The sequence below is a fragment of the Salvelinus fontinalis genome, chromosome 24 (genome assembly GCF_029448725.1).
Source record: "Salvelinus fontinalis isolate EN_2023a chromosome 24, ASM2944872v1, whole genome shotgun sequence".
In the NCBI taxonomy this organism is placed as follows: Eukaryota; Metazoa; Chordata; class Actinopteri; order Salmoniformes; family Salmonidae; genus Salvelinus; species Salvelinus fontinalis.
In genome coordinates this window covers 17,434,490-17,454,089 of record NC_074688.1, presented here as the reverse complement: position 1 = coordinate 17,454,089, position 19,600 = coordinate 17,434,490, and the positions used below count along the sequence as shown (strand labels likewise).

Sequence of the window (19,600 nt, the reverse complement as noted above, 5' to 3'; positions counted from 1 at the left end):
TACCTTTTTACATATGTTTGGGGAGTCTCCCACATGCCTTTTGGCCAACACCAAACGTGTTTGCTTATTTTTTTCTTTAAGCAATGGCTTTTTTCTGGCCACTCTTCCGTAAAGCCCAGCTCTGTGGAGTGTACGGCTTAATGTGGTCCTATGGAAAGATACTCCAATCTCCGCTGTGGAGCTTTGCAGCTCCTTCAGGGCTATCTTTGGTCTCTTTGTTCCCTCTCTGATTAATGCCCTTTTTGCCTGGTCCGTGAGTTTTGGTGGGCGGCCCTCTCTTGGCAGGTTTGTTGTGGTGCCATTCTTTACATTTTTTAGTAATGGATTTAATGGTGCTCTGTGGGATGTTCAAAGTTTCAGATATTTTTTTATACCCAACCCTGATCTGTACTTCTCCACAACTTTGTCCCTGACCTGTTTGGAGAGCTCCTTGGTCTTCATGGTGCCGCTTGCTTAGTGGTGTTGCACTCTGGGGCATTTCAGAACAGGTGTATATATACTGAGATCATGTGACAGATCATGTGACACTTAGATTGCACACAGGTGGACTTTATTTAACTAATAATGTGCCTTCTGAAGGTAATTGATTGCACCAGATCTTATTTAGGGGCTTCATAGCAAAGGGGGTGAATACACATGCACACACCACTTTTCAGGTATTTTTTTTTTATTTTTTTTTTATAATATGTTTATTATTTTCCAATAAAAATAAAGTAAAAAAGACAGCAATACAAACAATGACATTCATTGTACTGTTGGATGGGATGGCCAGTTTAGAGGACAAAACAAAAGTTAACTCACACATACACAAAATAAAACAAAATCCTATTAGGTGGTACATGTATAAGAAGACAGCGTATAGTCATTACAAGCAGTGTAGTTCAGCCAAAAATAAATATTGAGTGGAGTACAGCACAGAGTAGCAGCAGATCGTCAGCCCAGTTATGAAGCGGGACTAGACCATTTATCCAGTATCGGCTGCCATATTTTGTAAAACAATGGACTTCTATTGGAGGTGTTGTATCGAATCTTTTCCATATGGATTACATTCCCTAAATCCCGTAACCACATTTCAAAGGTAGGTACAGTCTCCAATTTTCAAAATTGCAATATGAGCCTTTTGGCTAATAGAGTACAAAGAGAGACAGCTTTCCCCTCCTGGTTATTCCCATCAACTGTACCAAACAGAGCGATCAATGGGTCTGGGGCTAGAACTCTATCAAAGGCCTTAGATAAGTAATCAAAAATGAGAGCCCAGTAAGCATGTAATTTAGGGCATGTCCAGAATAAGTGGGTCAACGTCCCCTCCTCCTGCTTGCACCTCTCACACAGTGGTGAGGTGTCCGGGAATATTTTATGCAGTTTTACTTTTGAGTAGTGTAACCTGTGTATCACCTTAAACTGTACAAGGTTGTGTCTGGCATTCACTGAACTGTGGTTTATATTCCTGAGAGCTTCTACACAGTCCTCATCTGAGATTTCTAAACCAAATTCTTGTTCCCAAGCCCTTTTAATGGTGTCTGTGGATACCTCTATGTGGGCCTGTAGCACATCATACAGTCTAGAGACCGACCCTTTTGAATGGGGTTTGACAAGGATCAAGCTATCTAATGTAGGACTATTTGGCTTCATGCCATACTGTGGGATATGTGTCCTTAAGAAATTCCTGATTTGGAGGTATCTGAAAAAATGTGTTGTTGGCATGTTGAACTTTGCCTGTAATTGTTGGAATGAAGCTAACTGACCATCTATGTATAAATTACCAATTGTTGTGAGCCCCTTCTCCCTCCACTGTGAAAACACCACATCATCCAATGCAGGGTGGAAAGCATGATTCAGGCTAATCGGGGTGTCTATGTAAACAGTGGGTATGTTAAGAAAATCCCTAATCTGTTTCCAGATCCTAAGCGTATGACAAATGACTGGATTGGAGTCATAAGTGGCTTTTTTCACATATGATGGGCTATTAACAAGTGCAAGGAGTGAGGAACGTTGACAGGAGGCCTGCTCGATCAAAAGCCATGAAGGCATATCCTTCTGTCTCATCGCAGGTAAACTTTCCCTCCAGAAAGACACAATGTTCAGATTAGCAGCCCAATAATACAATTTGAAGTGAGGAAGGCCAAAGCCCCCCTCTATCTTGTACTTGCATAAATGCTTCTTTGAAATTCTGGCTGCCTTGTTATCCCATAAAAATGGAGTTACTATTGAATCCAGTTTCTTAAAATAGCTTTGTGGTATGAAATTGGGTAGACATTGGAAGAGGTAAAGAAACCTGGGTAGGACAACCATTTTAATAGCGTTTATACGACCAACCAAGGAAATAGGCAGAGTTTTCCATAAATCTATATTTTGTTTAAGCTGATATATTTTCATGTCCCAATTCACTTTCAATAGCTGGTCAAGGTCTCTTGTCACTACAATGCCAAGGCTTGTGAACTTGTCCCTCACTGTTCTAAACGGGGTAGATTGCAGAAATTGCATATCCACAGGCCGTGATATTGGCATCAACTCACTTTTTTGCCAGTTTATCTTATAGCCAGAGAAGGAGCCGAATGTGTTTATCAAGTTAAGTAATGGTGGAATAGAAGTTTTAGGCTTGGACAAAAACAAAAGAACATCGTCTGCATATAGGGAAATTTTGTGCTGTGTGTCTTTTATTTTAACAGAAGCTATATCGGCACATGCCCGAATGCGAGTAGTAAGGGGTTCCATGGCTATAGCGAAGAGAGCAGGCGAAATAGGGCACCCGTCGGCACCCCTTGAACAGGCGGAATGACTGCGACATTTCCTGATTGGTCACCACGGACGCCATTGGGTGTGCATAAATAATTCTTATCCAATTAATAAATTCCTTTCCAAATCCGAAATGCTCCAGAACCGACATCATATACTTCCACTCAATCTGATCAAACGCCTTCTCTGCATCAAGAGCTATTACCACTGCCTCAACTTTATGATCATGATACATTACGTTGAAAAGGCGTCTCAAATTGTAGTATATATGTCGGCCCGGGATAAAACCTGTCTGGTCAGGGTGTATGATATCGGAAATATATTTTTTCAATCGGTTTGCCAATATCTTTGTCAACACCTTGTTTTCTATGGGGAGTAACGACACGGGGCAATAAGACGACATCTCCATGGAATCTCTATCTTTTTTCAAGATCAGGGCTATTCAGGACTATTGTAGCCTCATACAGTGTTTGCGGGAGTTTGGTATTTTCTTTGGCTTGTTGAAACATTCACATAAGTGGAGATAGACTAGCGCAGTACTTCTTATAGAATTCTATTACATATCCATCGGGCCCAGGGGCCTTGCTGTTTGGAAATTGTGCTATCGCTGTGTTAATTTCCTCTAAGGTTATCCCTGCATCGAGTGCGGCAGCTGCCCCCGTCTAGTTTAGGAAGTTCACATTCAGCGAGAAAGCGTTCCATAGTTTGTGGATCAGTAGCATCGCATTTTGATTGGTATAGCTCTGAGTAGAACTGTGCAAAGCATTTATTAATGTCCTGCGGATCTGTTACTATTTTACCCTTCTTGTCTTTTATTTTGTGAATAGCTCTAGATGCTTGTACATGCCTTAGCTGTCTTGCTAATAATTTATGTGGTTTGTCCCCCAGTTCAAAATAACTTTGTTGCGTTCTAGCAAGTAAAGAGCCCACCCGTTTCGAAAGGATGGTATTGTATTCATACTTTAACTTTGTGATCTTCTCAAGGACTGTATACGAGGAATTTGTCCTAAAAACATTCTCCTAACTCCCTAACTCTCTTTCAATTTCTCTCAGCCTAGTATTGGCACGTTTCTTCCTCTCTGATGTATAAGAAATAATGTAACCTCTAATCACAGCCTTTAGAGATTCCCAAAGGGTGGAGTCGTCAACATCCCCCGTGTCGTTAGTACTGAGGAAAAAGGCAATCTGCTCCTTCAAATACTGACAAAAAGCCTCATCTTTCAACAGGTATGCGTCTAAGCGCCACGGTCGCCGACCTGTCGACATATTGTCGACATATTGTCGAGTTTCAGCACCATGGACAGAGGAGAGTGGTCCGTAATTAGAATGGGGTGATAGGTAACCGAGTCAGCTGCTGAAATTAGTTTGGAGTCCAACAAAAAATAGTCAATTCTGGAATATGATTTATGAACTGATGAAAAGAAAGAATAATCCCTGTCTGTTGGGTGCGTCAGTCTCCAAATATCGACAATGTTAAGGTTTGTCATCAATGTATTTAGACAGACATTGGCATTTGATTGTTGAAGTGACCTTGATAGCTGTTTATCTAAAAGAGGATCTAACGTACAGTTAGTCACCTCCAACAATAACACTTGTATCCGAGATATTTGGTATGGCCTTAAATACCCTTTGAAAAAATAATGGATCATCGAAGTTGGGTCCATATAAATTGACCAAGGTTATTGGTTTTGAATTCAGTGTACCAGCCACAATAATATACCGACCATTAGGATCTGAAATCGAGGTGGAGTAAACAAAAGGAATGTTTTTCCTTATCAGGATTGCTACCCCTCTCGCTTTTGCATCAAAGTTAGACTGGTATATCTGACCGATCCAGCCGACTCGTAGCTTGGCCTGCGCCGAGCGTTTAATATGAGTTTCTTGAAGAAGCACTATGTCAGCACCCAGTGATTTAAGATGAGAAAAAACCTTAGCTCGTTTCACGACATGCCCTAAGCCATTACAGTTCCAGCTGACTATCTTTATTCCACCTGGTCTACTCTGTGCTCGGTCACTATGTGGCATTTCTTATTTTAAAGCAAATTGCTGCTGTCATACAAAACCCAGAAGAAAAACGTCCCGCCGTGCGGGAGCTTGTCATGCCACCTGTACTAATAAACGTGAACATAAAACACAGACCCCATCCCCCCTCCCGTCCCTTTACTGAGTGACTTCCCCAAACGAACCACTCCTTGGCTAACACACAAACGTTAGGGTGTCTAGACATAAAGCTTGAACTAACTCGTCGTCTATAGATGCTCCGCATATAAACTAATATTAAATAACACTTAACTTAACTCTCACGTTAGGGGGTGAGTGGCGCTAAAACATGACATGCCAAACAATGCTATATTAGCCACAACATCTCACCTATCATATAAGTCCCAATTTCTGATCTTCTGATCGAAAAGACATAGGCCGGAAATTCAATTCACACACATTCCTGGCCTGTATTTGGCCATTTAGCCTGCTGGCATAGCCGTTCTGTATCCTCAGCCGGGGAGCTTGCTTGTCAAGAACAGATCGGCCTCTTTTGCGTTGTCAAACGTACGTGTTGATCCCTCGACTGTCACCTTAAACCGGGCTGGGAAGAGGAATCCATATCGGATGTTGGCCGCCCTGCATTTGTTGCGTACCTCATCATACTCTTTCCGTTGGTTCCTCACCTCCAAGGTAAGATCTGGGTAGAAAGACACCCTGGCTCCGTTGTAGTTAAGGGGGAACTTTTGACTAGCCAGCTTGAGGATGAGATCCCTGGTGTGGGGATAGTGCAGCCTTACAATGAATGGCCTTGGTGGCCCGCCCTTGGCCGGCTTCGTTGCCTGTGCTCTGTGTGCGCGGTCGATCAGGATGGCCGTTTTGAAGTGTTCACTCCCCAGCAATGCCGGTATCAGCTCCGAGACAAATTCAGTGGGTTTCCCTTTCTCAGTGTCCTCCTGGATCCCACATATTCGGATGTTCTGGCGTCTTGAATGCGACTCGAGCATTTCCAGTCGGGCCTTCAGGGTTTTGTTGTCATTTTTGAACATTGCGCACTGTTTCTCTATGTCCTGTAGCCTGGCCTCGTGATCGATTGTCGTCTGCTCAACCTCGTGCACCCTTCCCTTAGTTGCCTTCACAGTTTCGGCCAAAGTCCCAATACTCTTTGAGATATCAGCCAACCTTGTGTCCACCTTCTTGCTTAGTGCGTTTATGGCAGCCAGTATGTCACTTTGAGTAGGATCTGTGGGGAACTCTTGGAAGCTAGCCTCTTCAGCTAGCTCCTCGTGGGTCGGCGACGTTGAAATTGGTTCGTTGTCTATCTCATTCCAATTACCTTGTTTAGCGCCCCCTTTTTTGTTGCCTTTTCCCTTTGTCATATTTGTTTGAAGTTATAGGTTGTGAGAGGTTAAGATAAATATTAATTTGTTTCAAAATTGAGCGGAGCTCTAGCAATGCACGTCTACTCCATAGCACGCTCTCTAGCGCCCCCTCAGGTATTTATTTTTTAGAATTTTTGAAACAAGTTATTTTTTTAATTTCACTTCACCAATTTGGACTATTTTGTGTATGTCCATTACATGAAATACAAATCCATTTAAATTACAGGTTGTAATGCAACAAAATAGGAAAAACGCCAAGGGGATGAATACTTTTGCAAGGCACTGTATGTAAAGCAATATACATACCGTATGTATACATGGTTTATATATGTTTTACATTTTATATACGTCATTGATGTAAAGTGATGGCTTCCTCTACAGCAGGGGACGCTGGACTCAGACAGTTATCCCGTACCCTCCCCAAGCCTCCTCAGCCCCCCTCCCCAGTCAGCACAGAGACCCAGCTGCTAATGCTATCTAATCACTCTGGTTAGCGCCCTGGGCTAACAACACACCCACTGGGAGGGGAACACAGACACTTCTCTTCCTATTCCTGTCAGTCTTAGGGGCTCTGCCTGTCTGTATTCTTGTCTGTCTTAGGGGCTCTGTCTGTCTGTCTCTCTACTTCTCTCTCTGTCTGATTGCCTGCATTTTTTTAAATGTTAAAACCAAATATACTGTATGATTCAATGCCAACTACCTCTCCCAGTCCTGGTAAAAAGCTAAAACCAGGTGGGAGCTCACATTGATCTGCAGGCGGCTCTGATTATATTATCTGATTATCTTAGCTTGGTTTCCAACATCCTCAAGCCATTTCTATGCTTCATTTACTTTACAGAGGAGAGTGTAAGTGGAGTTTGTGGCCTGTGCAAGGTTGCTGAGTTAGAGACAGGATACATTTCAAATGGCACCCTAGTCCCTATATAGTGCACTACTTTTGACAAAGGACCATAGGGCTCTGGCCAAAAGTCGTGCACACAATAAAGGGAATAGACTGCCGTTTGGGACATAACTGAGTGTACAAAACATTGCACCCTCCCCCCATATGTTGACCTCAATGCTTCCCACAGTGTGAAGTTGGCTGGATGTCCTTTGGGTGGTGGACCATTCTTGATACACATAGGAAACTGTTGAGCGTGGAAAAAAACCAGCAGCATTGCAGTTCTCTGGCACCTAGTACCATACCCCGTTCAAAGGCACTTAAATATTTTGTCTTGCCCATTCACCCTCTGAATGGCACACATACACAATCCATGTCTCAATTGTCTTAGGCTTAAAAATGATTATTTAACCTGTCTCCCCCTCTTCATCTACACTGATTGAAGTGGATTTAACAAGTGACATCAATAAGGGATCATAGCTTTCACCTGGATTCACCTGGTCAGTCTGTGTCATGAAAAGAGCAGGTGTTCATAATGTTTTGTCCAGAGTTTATATACACACAACCTAAGTAGATGTATCACTTTGGAAGTGATCTATTCACATATCTTTAGTTGGGTTACAAGCAATTAAACACATTTCCTGTAAATCAAGATATTAAGTTTGTTCCATAACATGAAGTAATGACTGCACTTTCTTTACATAAGACTTTCATATTAACTGGTTACAGAATTGTAACCAAATGGTGACTATCCCAACAATGGAAACCTTCCCAGGTTCTTTAGTATCACAGTACTTACACAGATATCATTTAAGATTCAGTGCTGGCAGGGAACATATAATCATACAAAATAAAAAAAATACAGAACAAATTGCCTGGAATGACATTCACTGTCACTGGTGGCCAAAAATAACAAACAATATGCCACTCCTCCAACTATTCTGAGAGAGATTACGTTCATCTGTCAAATTCGTTATTTGATTCTAGACAAATTTAATCGAAAATATGTTAAACGAACCAAAGTGTAATTTTGGATCATACCAATCAGAAAAATAACTTCAAATGAACAACAATGCCGTTCCACTTGTTATAGGGTATCTGTCTGCCCGCTTGCCCTTGTGGTCCAATGTCAGGATTGTAATGTCAGGATTGTAGGTTCAATTCCCCGGGCCACCCATATGTAAAATGTATGCACACACGACTGTAAATCACTTTGGATTAAAGCGTCTGCTAAATGGCATATATATAGTCTGTGTCTGCGTGCCTGCCTCTCTGTCTGTCTGTCTCCTCAGGGGGCCTCTGTCATCGTCTGACAGTGCAGATGGAGTCATGCTATCTGAGGTAAAACAACAGGCCTCCTTTAGATTAAGCCTCCGTTTAGTGTCTCAGAGACCCAGCAAGCTGTTCAGGACTACTCCAATACACAGAACATACTGGGTATCATCCCACACCGCCTCATTAAATGCTGTTATGCTGATAAACTGTGTCTGTGGCTTAGATCAGTATGTGTGTCTGGATGCCCGTCTATGTGTCTGTGTGTGTAAACTATAACTCAGTGGAGACGGCAGGCGGATTTGGCTGCACTGTTGCTAAGAGACACCCTCTCCTGGAAGAACGAAGGGCAAAAGTACAGATGATGAAGACACACACTCGCTGGTGGTATCAGTCTTTCCACATCTCCATCCTTATCCTCCAAACATACATATACACACACACACACGCAAGTAACCACACTATGACTGCTGATTAATAGGTGGCATGTATACTAATGACCATGGTGGATGGAGGGTGGATACTTGCTGAGTAAGAGCAGTATGCGTTTTACCCCCAGCCTTGTGACGCAAAGCCTAGGGCCGTAGAGGATATAAATAGGACTTATGACAGACAAACAGCAGAAACATAAACACACTGGCAAAAGAGCCTTTCTCAATCTAGGACAAAGCAAAAAGACAAATGTCTGTGTCCTATGACAACAGACAAAAGAGTAATCTTCTCTTCAGTCCTCCTCCATCCCTCACCCGAACTGACATTGACCTGACAACAGCACCAATAGAGGATGAGATCAGAAAGGATAGAGTGGTGTCTGAGTTCCAGATCAGCTGGAGCTTTTAGCCAACTCCCCTAACGTTTGTCATTGAATAATAGAGTCTGGCAACCAGGTCATATTGGGATGGGTTGTGAGGTTGCCAGGTTGGTTTCGGCTTATTGTAGCTCAACACCACAGAGCCTATTAAGGTTGACAATGAAGGCCATGTTGGCCATATTCACCCTATCCATATGCATAGACCTCTCTCAGCCACAAGATCAAAGATCAAGATCAAAAGGGAAGGTGATGTGTGATGTGGAAATGAGCAAGGCATTTGGCTGAGTGAGTGCTCTCTTCTTCAGAAAAATATGGGAAACATCACATCTAGAGGACATCACCCTGAATATGAGATTATTGATGATTGGTGATGGTTAAAAAAGGTCATTCGTCGTATTCGGTGGCAGATACTGCATTGATGATATTGTATATTTTCGGGTTCTTCGAAACCAGCATTAATAACATAACAATTCTTCTGTTCTAACCATACGATAGGCTACTAGGATGTATATAGAAAATGACTCACTAAAATAGGAGCTTCTATATGCCAAACTAAACAACTGAAAAAAAGAGGGGATACAATACTTCAGAGTGAGATACAACTCAGATAAAGAAGGCAAGAGGGAGAAATGAAAGGATGAAAACTTAAAGAACGAGACAACGAGAGTAGAATACCCAAGGGGTGCTGTAGTCTAGAATAGTCCATGTTGCTGTTCTATTTCTTGTAAGACAAATGGGTGAGTGACAGGGTGAGATGGTCTGCAGTGCTGCAGGGCTGCAGAATGAGATGTTTCAGTCCAGAACTGTCAGTCTGCCTTGCAGACAGTAGGACTTATGTTCCCTGCTGCTAACGTTAAGGGGCGATACTACGACTATATACATCAACCTTACCTAATACACTGGACCCACTGCAATTTGCATACCGCCCAAAGAGTTCCACGGACAACACAATCGCAATTTCGCTGCACTCTGTAGTATCCTAGACAAGAGGAATACCATCATTAAGCTCAGGGCCCTGGGTCTGTACCCCTCCCTCAACAACGAGATCCTGGACTTCCTGACGGGCAGACCCCAAGTGGTGAGGGGCCCCCCACAGATGCATGCTCAGCCCCCTAAAGTGTCCGCATGCTTCCCAACCGAAACAGTTTGGAAGAGTTTGTGCCTATATTATGACGACATTGTGTGACGTTTTTGTTTGTTTTGGACTTCGGTAAGGGTTTCGGGCATACACATCTTTTTCTACGGGCAAGCCGAAGTCAGTAGCTGAAGTCAGTAGCCGAAGTCTACGCCCTTTGTCAGTGATTGGTCAACAGTAGAGATTATTCAATAAAGTCTTTGTTGTGATTCAATGAGAGATGATGCACATTTTTTCATTGAGAAATACTGCACCAAACACCTTAGTTAGATTAAAATTGTGCGACTAAGATCTCCTTGGCAAAAAACGTCAAAATGAATGACAGATTTCTTGAATGATCTTAGATTCATTCTGACTATTTTGAGGAAGTCTATACTGGCTATGGCGTCTCAGAATGGACAAAGAGTACTATTGTCGCTTTTTCTGCTTTTCCAAGCGGTCTTTTAAGGGAATATGCACACTTGTTCGGTTCGCTTAACCGACTTCGGCTAGGTGCCAGCAGAACTGACACCTTTAGAGACTGTTTGCACTCTCCACACATCCAACCTTTACACACAACCACAAATAAACACACACACACACAACCACAAATAAACACACACACAAACACAAGCACACACACATACACACAACCACAAATAAACACACACACACACACACACACACACACACACACAACATTAAAAACACACACACACAAACACAACATTAAAAACACACACACACTCACTCACTCACACAGAAACACACACACAAACCAGAGTTGACCAGCAGGGGGAGAGAGTGAACATGACCATCTCCTGTTCAACCTGCTGATTCTCTCTCAGACTGGAAGCAGTCTTATCTGCCTTATCAGCAATGGAATAAAACAATATTCATTCTAATCCAAACATTATGATCTGATGATAAAGACCACCGTAAACTCCCTGTGCCACAGTCTCTCTATGGTATTGTAATGATCATGTAAATACTGTAATGAGTACTCCCTCTGCAGTGTTCGGATAAAAAGCTGTGTGGGTATTACCATATTCCTTGTGGCCTCTATCTTTCTGCTCCCCTAACAAGCAGGGGATATGAAAGCAGCTCAGACTGAGACTAAAGGGCTGTGTGGCGTTGTGCCTTGAGCTAGCCTTAACTGGATGGCACTGAAACGTTGGAACAAAAGCTGTAGCTCTGCAGCAACCCAGAGACTCTGAGAGACACCAGTCCCTTCTCCTAGCATATCACATGTTAGTATTCTGCAGGGCCCTGGCCTGTGCATAGCAGAGGGTACTGAGGGGGACTCGGTGACCCCCCCCCCCCCCCACACACACAAACCTTTTTGGTTCCATGTAGAACCCTTTTGGTTCCAGGTAGAACCCTTTTTTTGTTTTTATGCAAAACCCTTTCCACAGAGTAAAGGAACCAAAAAAGTTTTCTCCTATGGGGCCGAAAATCCCTTTTGGAACCATTTTTTCCTAAGAGTTTAGGGGTGTACAAACTGCTCTCAACCTCGAATATTTTTCCTTCAAAGCTGTGATGCGCAGCTCCCATAACTAGTGGTTCGGAATACATAGAGCCACCTGCCACTTAAAACAGCTCAAACAGTTTCCATTCCACCACAATGAAAACCCATTATGATAAACCTCCACACAACCTCCAGAAAAGTGCAGAGCTCAAATGAAATCCTCGCTAGGAATCATTGGAAGTGAGTGACCTCATAGAGAGGTATACTTTGTAATGGTAAACACAAAATGCTGGAGCAATGAGATTAAGTGAACCCAGCTCAACAACCCACTATTCACCGTCTCATAATGCTGAAAGGCTGAACAATCCAATAAGAGCTCATTGTGGGCTTGTCTTTAAGGGGTGACACTCTACAGTCTCCCTGACACTGACACACATACTTATTGCAGAGCACAACCAGTCTTTCAATAAGGAATAAGCCTGGGCCCTGGAGAGTCATGGGCGAATAACTTATAGATACACAAGCAGGAGAAATCTCAGGAACACACCATATAGGACCAGCTAATAGCTATAGGTACAGACTAGAATGGGTAGAGGTTCAGGTAAACAAACAACTACGCTTGATTCACACTATATGGCAGTCCTGAACAGTACTGTGCTGGCTTGGATATTTTCTTTTCACATTGTCCTTTACAGCACGGTTCCAGCATATCCTGGCCAGCCCAGCACAGCTCCTCTGTGCTTGATTTGTGAAAATGGTACTTGTTTAATTAGATTATATTTTTGATTTAACTAGGCAAGTCAGTTTAAAACAAATTCTTTTTTTCAATGACATCCTAGGAACAGTGGGTTAACTGCCTTGTTCAGGGGCAGAACGACATAATTTTACCTGTCAGCTCGGGACTTGATCTTGCAACCTTTCGGTTACTAGTCCAACGCTCTAACCACTAGGCTACCTGCCGCCCCACATTAGATTAGATAACCAGGCATGTCACTGATTCAGTATGTTCCTGGTTTCTCTCAGCTCCCATCTGAACCAGCTCAGGATGAGACATGATGGTTAACTGACTCTAACACCATCAAACAATGGCACACTCTCCGAGGTCAAATCTCACTTTCTTCTCCTCCTACTCTCCAGCACGGAAACATTTAGTCTCCTAAACTCTTGAGCTCATTTGACAAATTGGACGATTCCTTTAGGATAGGATGTTTGGCTGATTCCCTCACAGTTCTTACTGTCAATTGCTTTCTCGTTCTCTCTCTCTCTCTCCATCTCCCATCCGTCTTTCTCCATCTCCCCCTCTCGCTTTCTCTCTCAATCGATCTCTCTCTTTCCATCTCATATTTTTAATTCTCCATCTCGCCATCTCCATCCTCATCCTCTCTCATTCACTCTCTCTCTCGCTCTCTTCCTCCACTTCCGAGCTCCATCTGTGGTGCGAGTGTGACGCACGGAGGAAGGATGCAAATAGCCAGGGTGTCCCGCTGTCCGTCCGACAAAACAGGTCCTTTACCAAATCCCTATTGACTGCTGCTCCAGTTGCCATGGAGAAAGAGTGGGTGAGTGGGATAGGGAGAGAATAATCAATTACTCCCCAAAGAGTTTCTCTCATAGGCTGGCAGTGGCGGACCTGTGGTGCGGAGGAGCGGAGTGGTTGCGACAGTACCAAACAGCTGCTGCCCTCACCATTTCTATTCCAGGAGAAGGAAACAAGGCCAGCCAAGGAGACAGTGATAAGGTCCCTGGCTGAATGTTCCATTAAGAAGTCCGCTGCTGTTCTGTAACTGCTGGTGGTGGTGCAAAGTCTATCCTGAATGTAGTAGAAGTCATTTGGAATCATGCTGTTGAAGAGGTAGCCTTGCCTGAGACCCCAAATGTCATCCTCGGACCTTGAAGACGTCCTCTCGGCGTAATAGTTAAGATATTGGTTTGGCAAATGGGAAACCTGGGTTCAATCCCCATTGGTTCAACTTACACAGCCAGTCAGACAGCGCACTCACCTCCACACACTGCCCCTTTTCTTCAGGTAGATTGGCCTGTGACCAGGCTGTGACTGTGGGAGGCCTACCTGCTACCTGTGGGTTTGTAGCTGTCAACGTTCTCAGCAAAGAGTCACCTTGGTAGTTTGGTTATGAGATACAATGACGCTGGCTGCTGTTTGTGGATGCACTCTCTTACACCAGAATAAATCAGACAGGGGCCTTACAGACTGAATCCTATTGCTATCTACCTCATAACAACAAGCAGTATTCGCTACATGCAGTGAATAGTTGAGTCAACTCTGAATCCCCTTGAGGTATCCTACAAAGAACTGGGTTAGGTAAGATTGAAATGCGAAACACATTCTGCTATTGAGGTCATTATGACCAGTGGTATGTGAAGCAAGGACATTGGCCTTTTCCTTAGGAAACAATCCCACCCATTCAGGACATTCGCTTAGACATGTGTCATCACACGCATCAGTTATTCAAGTGCTTCACCTCTATCACTGGTAAAGTTATTTTCTTGCTGATGTAAGGAATCGTTAGAAATTTTCACAAAATTCAATGAGGGTCAAAACGCCATGGGTTCATATAAATAGGTCATGATTAATGAATAACAGCCATATCCAACCGTAGGAGAGCACATTCATTGATAACAGTTCTCGATAATAGAATCAATGGCCTGATGAATGCCAATAGTTGTAGGCAAGTTCTACTCTGCTCACACCAGTGCGTATTCACGGTAGCCACACACACACACAACCCTAAGACACACATGTTTGTTTTACTATCCTTGTGGGGACCAAACAATTGATTCCCATTCAAAATCCTATTTTCCTTAACTCCTAACCCTAAGCCTTAAAATCACCTTAATCCTAACCCCAAACCCTAAATTTAACCCCTAAGCCTAAAATAGCCTTTCTCATTGTGTGTAACAGTGAAATGTCCCCACTTGTCCGAATTGTCCTTGTTTTACTATCCTTGTAATGACTTCTGGTCCCCACAAGGATAGTAAAGCCCCACACACACACACACACACAAATACGCTGAAGATTGTATTTCAATGTATTTCATTGACACCGTCAGTTCTCAGGCTGATGAACCACTTGCCTCTAGCTATGAACAACTCAATGTTAGCTGGTAGTACGACATTATACTCCTGTTCAGCCTGTGAGACTTGGTTGGTGTGAACCGCCATAAACATCTGTGCCTTACAGTACTGCTGATCCATCTCTGTTTCCTATCATACGCACTCCCGTATCCTACATCGCTACTCCTCTCCACTCCTGTTGCCACAGCAACACAGCACTCCTCTTCATGTCTCGCTCACATCACATGCTCCCATTAAAAACCATCTCCAAGGGAGAAGAGAGAAAGAGAGATGCACATTATGTTATATCGGTATCAACATTCTAAATGTAAGAGAACCCAGCAGGATAATATCAGACAGACAGACACAGACAGACAGACAAGACAGACAGGTGGGTGGGGCTCACCTCACAGTTGTGTCCGGTGAAGTCGGAGGTGCAGGTGCAGCTGTAAGCCCAGGTGTTGGGCAGAGTGTCCTCTGTCTCCGGGTCGGAGGGCTGGGCCGAGCAGGCGCCTCCGTTGAGACAGGGCCGTCCCTCGCAGGGGTCAGGCAGGGGAGTGGCCTGGGTGGGGTCAGCCTCAGCCGGGGCAGCCGCCTCCGGAGCAGGGGGCTCCAGATCAAGGGGGGAGGAGAGACCCCTACCCCCGGCACTCAGCAGAAGCAGGAGGAGGTACAGGGGGTGCTGCGTGGGCACAGGCATCCTCATCTTCTCTTATGTATGTATATCCCTTATTTGTCTCTCGCTCTCTGTTCCTCTTAGCTCTGGCTTAGTGAGTAAGCTGCTGGTCGCTCTGCTATCTCGGTGTGTTGATGAGGGAGCTGAATGGAGAGTGTGTGAATGTAAGAAGCAGGCTGGTAGACTGCTGTAGACTGGCTGTGTGCACTGCTACTGAGCGAGAGAGCTGACTGGCTGACGAGGAGACTGAGGAAGGGGGCTAGCTACCGCCCCAGCTCTGATTCATAGTGACGACAGGTGACGACACTATCTCTCTCTCTCTCACACACACGCACAGATAGCCGCACACACACAAACACACAGAGCTGCGCACATATATGCACAAGCACATAGTCTACACTTGTTGTATTCGGCGCATGTGGCAAATAAAGTTTGATTTGATTTTGACATGGACGCACGCACACAAACACACCTTAGTTGGAATCTCATCATACATGACCTCCTTGGAGCTGGAGGGGGAGGGGGGCTATTCCACATAATATTCATAGAAAACATATGCAGAGTTTCAGCTAAATAAAACTGGTCACAATTCACATTTGGAATGATGCAGAGTATTTGCTGCACCACATAAGAGACATTCCACAGTGGAACTGGGGACAGATCTCCATCTGCTACATTGGAATCAGAGCAATAATGTAACGGTTGTCCTCCTCCTCTTCATCCGAAGAGAAGGAGCAGGGATTGAACCAAAATGCAGCGGATTGTGAAGACATGATATTTTAATAAACAAGACGGAAAAAACACGAAACGAAATACACTTGGATGATTAACAAAATAACAAACGGAGTAGACAGACCTGGACGACGAACTTACATAAACACGAAGAACGCATGAACAGGGAAAATAGCCTACACATAAATAACGATGAACAAACAAACCGAACAGTCCCGTATGGTGCGACAAACACTGACACAGGAGACAACCACCCACAACGAACACTGTGAAACAACCTACCTAAATATGACTCTCAATTAGAGGAACGCCAAACACCTGCCTCTAATTAAGAGCCATACCAGGCAACCCATAAACCAACATAGAAACAGAAAACATAGAATGCCCACCCAAACTCACGTCCTGACCAACTAACACATACAACAAACTAACAGAAATAGGTCAGGAACGTGACAAATAATCCAACTGACAAGCTCTTTGAAAACAATAGAAACGATTAGAACCAAGATTTAAGAAGACCAAATCTTGGTACAATGAGTCAATAATCCATGCATTCTGGAAATTCTATAAAGTGCAAAACTTATGGGCGAAGTTAGAAAGTTGCCTGTCAGAAGTATTACAATGTAAATGTACTTCTAATCAGTCTGTCTACATATTTCAAGACATGTCATATGAGGGTGCAGTGAGATACCCGATGGTTTGGACGATACTCTTCCTGTCAATTACCTTGAAAAAAACGAATACTTAACTTGAAATCAACCAATCCGACATCGTTAAGACAATGGACAAATCATATGCTTCAATATCTAAATATTGAAAGACCGTGGGCGATGGAGATGAACGCAATTGAGGACGTGGTGGAGAGGAGTGCAGGCACTGGAGATAGGGGTGAGAAAAGGTGGGTCTGGGAAGGTGTGACGTTGTTGATGTTTGTGTTCGTCTGTATGTTGTCTTTTGACGTGTATGTTTTGTACAATCGTGGCATAAAGTTTTGAGAATTACACAAATATTAATTTTCAAAGTCTGCTCCCTCAGTTTGTATGATATCAATTTGCATATACTCCAGAATGTTACGAAGAGTGATCAGATGAATTGGAATTAATTGCCTTGCAAATGATCTGAATCCCCCCCCCCAAAAAATGTCCACTGCATTTCATCACTGCCACAAAAGGACCAGCTGACATCATGTCAGTGATTCTCTCGTTAACACAGGTGTGAGTTTTGACGAGGACAAGGCTGGAGATCATTCTGTCATGTTGATTGAGTTCTAATAACAGACTGGAAGCTTCAAAAGGAGGGTGGTGCTTGGAATCATTGTTCTTCCTCTGTCAACCATGGTTACCTGCAAGGAAACACGTGCTGTCATCATTACTTTGCACAAAAAGGGCTTCACAGGCAAGGATATTGCTGCCAGTAAGATTGCACCTAAATCAACCATTTATCAGATCATCAAAAACTTCAAGGAGAGCGGTTAATTGTTGTGAAGAAGGCTTCAGGGCACCCAAGAAAGTCCAGCAAGCGCCAGGACCATCTCCTAAAGTTGATTCAGCTGCGGGATAGGGGCACCACCAGTACAGAGCTTGCTCAGGAATGGCAGCAGGCAGGTGTGAGTGCATCTGCATGCACAGTGAGGCGAAGACTTTTGGAGGATGGCCTGGTGTCAAGAAAGGCAGCAAAGATGCCACTTCTCTCCAGGAAAAACATCAGGGACAGACTTATATTCTGCAAAAGGTACAGGGATTGGACTGCTGAGGACTGGGGTAGTCATTTTTTCTGATGAATCCCCTTTCCGAGTGTCTGGGGCATCCGGAAAAAAGCTTGTCCGGAGAAGACAAGGTGAGCGCTACCATCAGTCCTGTGTCATTCCAACAGTAATGCATTCTGAGACCATTCATGTGTGGGGCTGCTTCTCAGCCAAGGGAGCTCACTCACTCACAATTTTGCCTAAGAACACAGCCATGAATAAAGAATGGTACCAACACATCCTCCGAGAGCAACTTCTCCCAACCATCCAGGAACAGTTTAGTGACGAACAATGCCTTTTCCAGCATGATGGAGCACCTTGCCATAAGACAAAAGTGATAACTAAGTGGCTCAGGGAACAAAACATCGATATTTTGGGTCCATGGCCAGGAAACTCCCCAGACCTTAATCCCATTGAAAACGTGTGGTCAATCCTCAAGAGGCAGGTGGACAAACAAAAACTCACAAATTCTGACGAACTCCAAGCATTGATTATGCAAGAATGGGCTGCCATCAGTCAGGATGTGGCCCAGAAGTTAATTGACAGCATGCCAGGGCAGATTGCAGAGGTCTTGAAAAAGAAGGGTCAACACTGCAAATATTGACTCTTTGCATCAACTTCATGTAATTGTCAAAAAAAGCCTTTGACACTTATGAAATGCTTGTAATTATTCTTCAGTATTCCATAGTAACATCTGACAAAATATCTGAAGACACTGACGCAGCAAACTTTGTGGGAATTAATATTTGTCATTCTCAAAACATTTGGCCACGACTGTATTGTTTGAAAAATAAATTTTAAATCGTACAAAAAAAGGAATCAGAGCAATAATCCAAACTATAAAGCCTCTCTTCAAATACTCTCAATTACTCAGCAACCAGTTTCCATGGCGATCCCGAGGGGACCTGTACACTTGACAGGCATTATAGCTGTAATGTCAGCAACTCTTATTGTTTCTCTCCATCACCTTCAGGGGTGAGCCCAGAGGTCAGTTCATTCTCCACCCAACCCTGAACTGCCTCTGATGTGAATTACCTCTCACCCTGCTCTTACACCAAACGCTGCCTATGAATGGTTCTAAACACCTTCATGGTGAAATAAAACCTTAGCAAGTTGCAAGAATCTAATTAAACAAGTTTGCATGATAAATATAAAATAAAGGTTATGAGTCTCTTAATGATCTTCAAATACATTGATGAAATACCATTCTCTCAATCAGGATCTTATAACATCATAAATGTAAAAGCTCAGGAGTTATAGATTATGTCCCAAATTGTACCCTACTACTACTTACACTACAGTTCAAAAGTTTGGGGTCAGATAGAAATGTCTTTGTTTTTGAAAAAAATATATATTTTTTGTCCATTAGAATAACATCAAATTGATCAGAAATACACCGTAGACATAGTTAATGTTGTAAATGACTATTGTAGTTGGAAACTGCTGATTCTTTATGGAATATCTACATAGGCGTACAGAGGCCCATTATCAGCAACCATCACCTCCTCAGCATCCCGGAATCGCCACTTCACTGTTGACGTTGAGACTGGTGTTTTGCGGGTACTATTTAATGAAGCTGCCAGTTGAGGACTTGTGAGGCGATTGTTTCTCAAACTAGACACCAATGTACTTGTCCTCTTGCTCAGTTGTGCACCGGGCCCTCCCACTCCTCTTTCTATTCTGGTTAGAGCCAGTTTGAGCTATTCTGTGAAGGGAGTAATACACAGTGTTAT

At 43.4% G+C, this 19,600-nt stretch overlaps 1 protein-coding gene across 1 annotated transcript in view; it reads right to left on the bottom strand.

Moving 5' to 3' along the window:
- LOC129822073 (delta and Notch-like epidermal growth factor-related receptor) overlaps nt 1–15,640 on the bottom strand; it is a 92,355-nt gene extending 76,715 nt beyond the window's left edge. Inside the window, exon 1 of the mRNA XM_055879958.1 lies at nt 15,122–15,640. Coding sequence (XP_055735933.1) covers nt 15,122–15,421 — 300 coding nt within the window. The 5' untranslated portion in view covers nt 15,422–15,640. The remainder of the gene's footprint in view (nt 1–15,121) is intronic.
- Nucleotides 15,641–19,600: the final 3,960 nt, after the last annotated feature.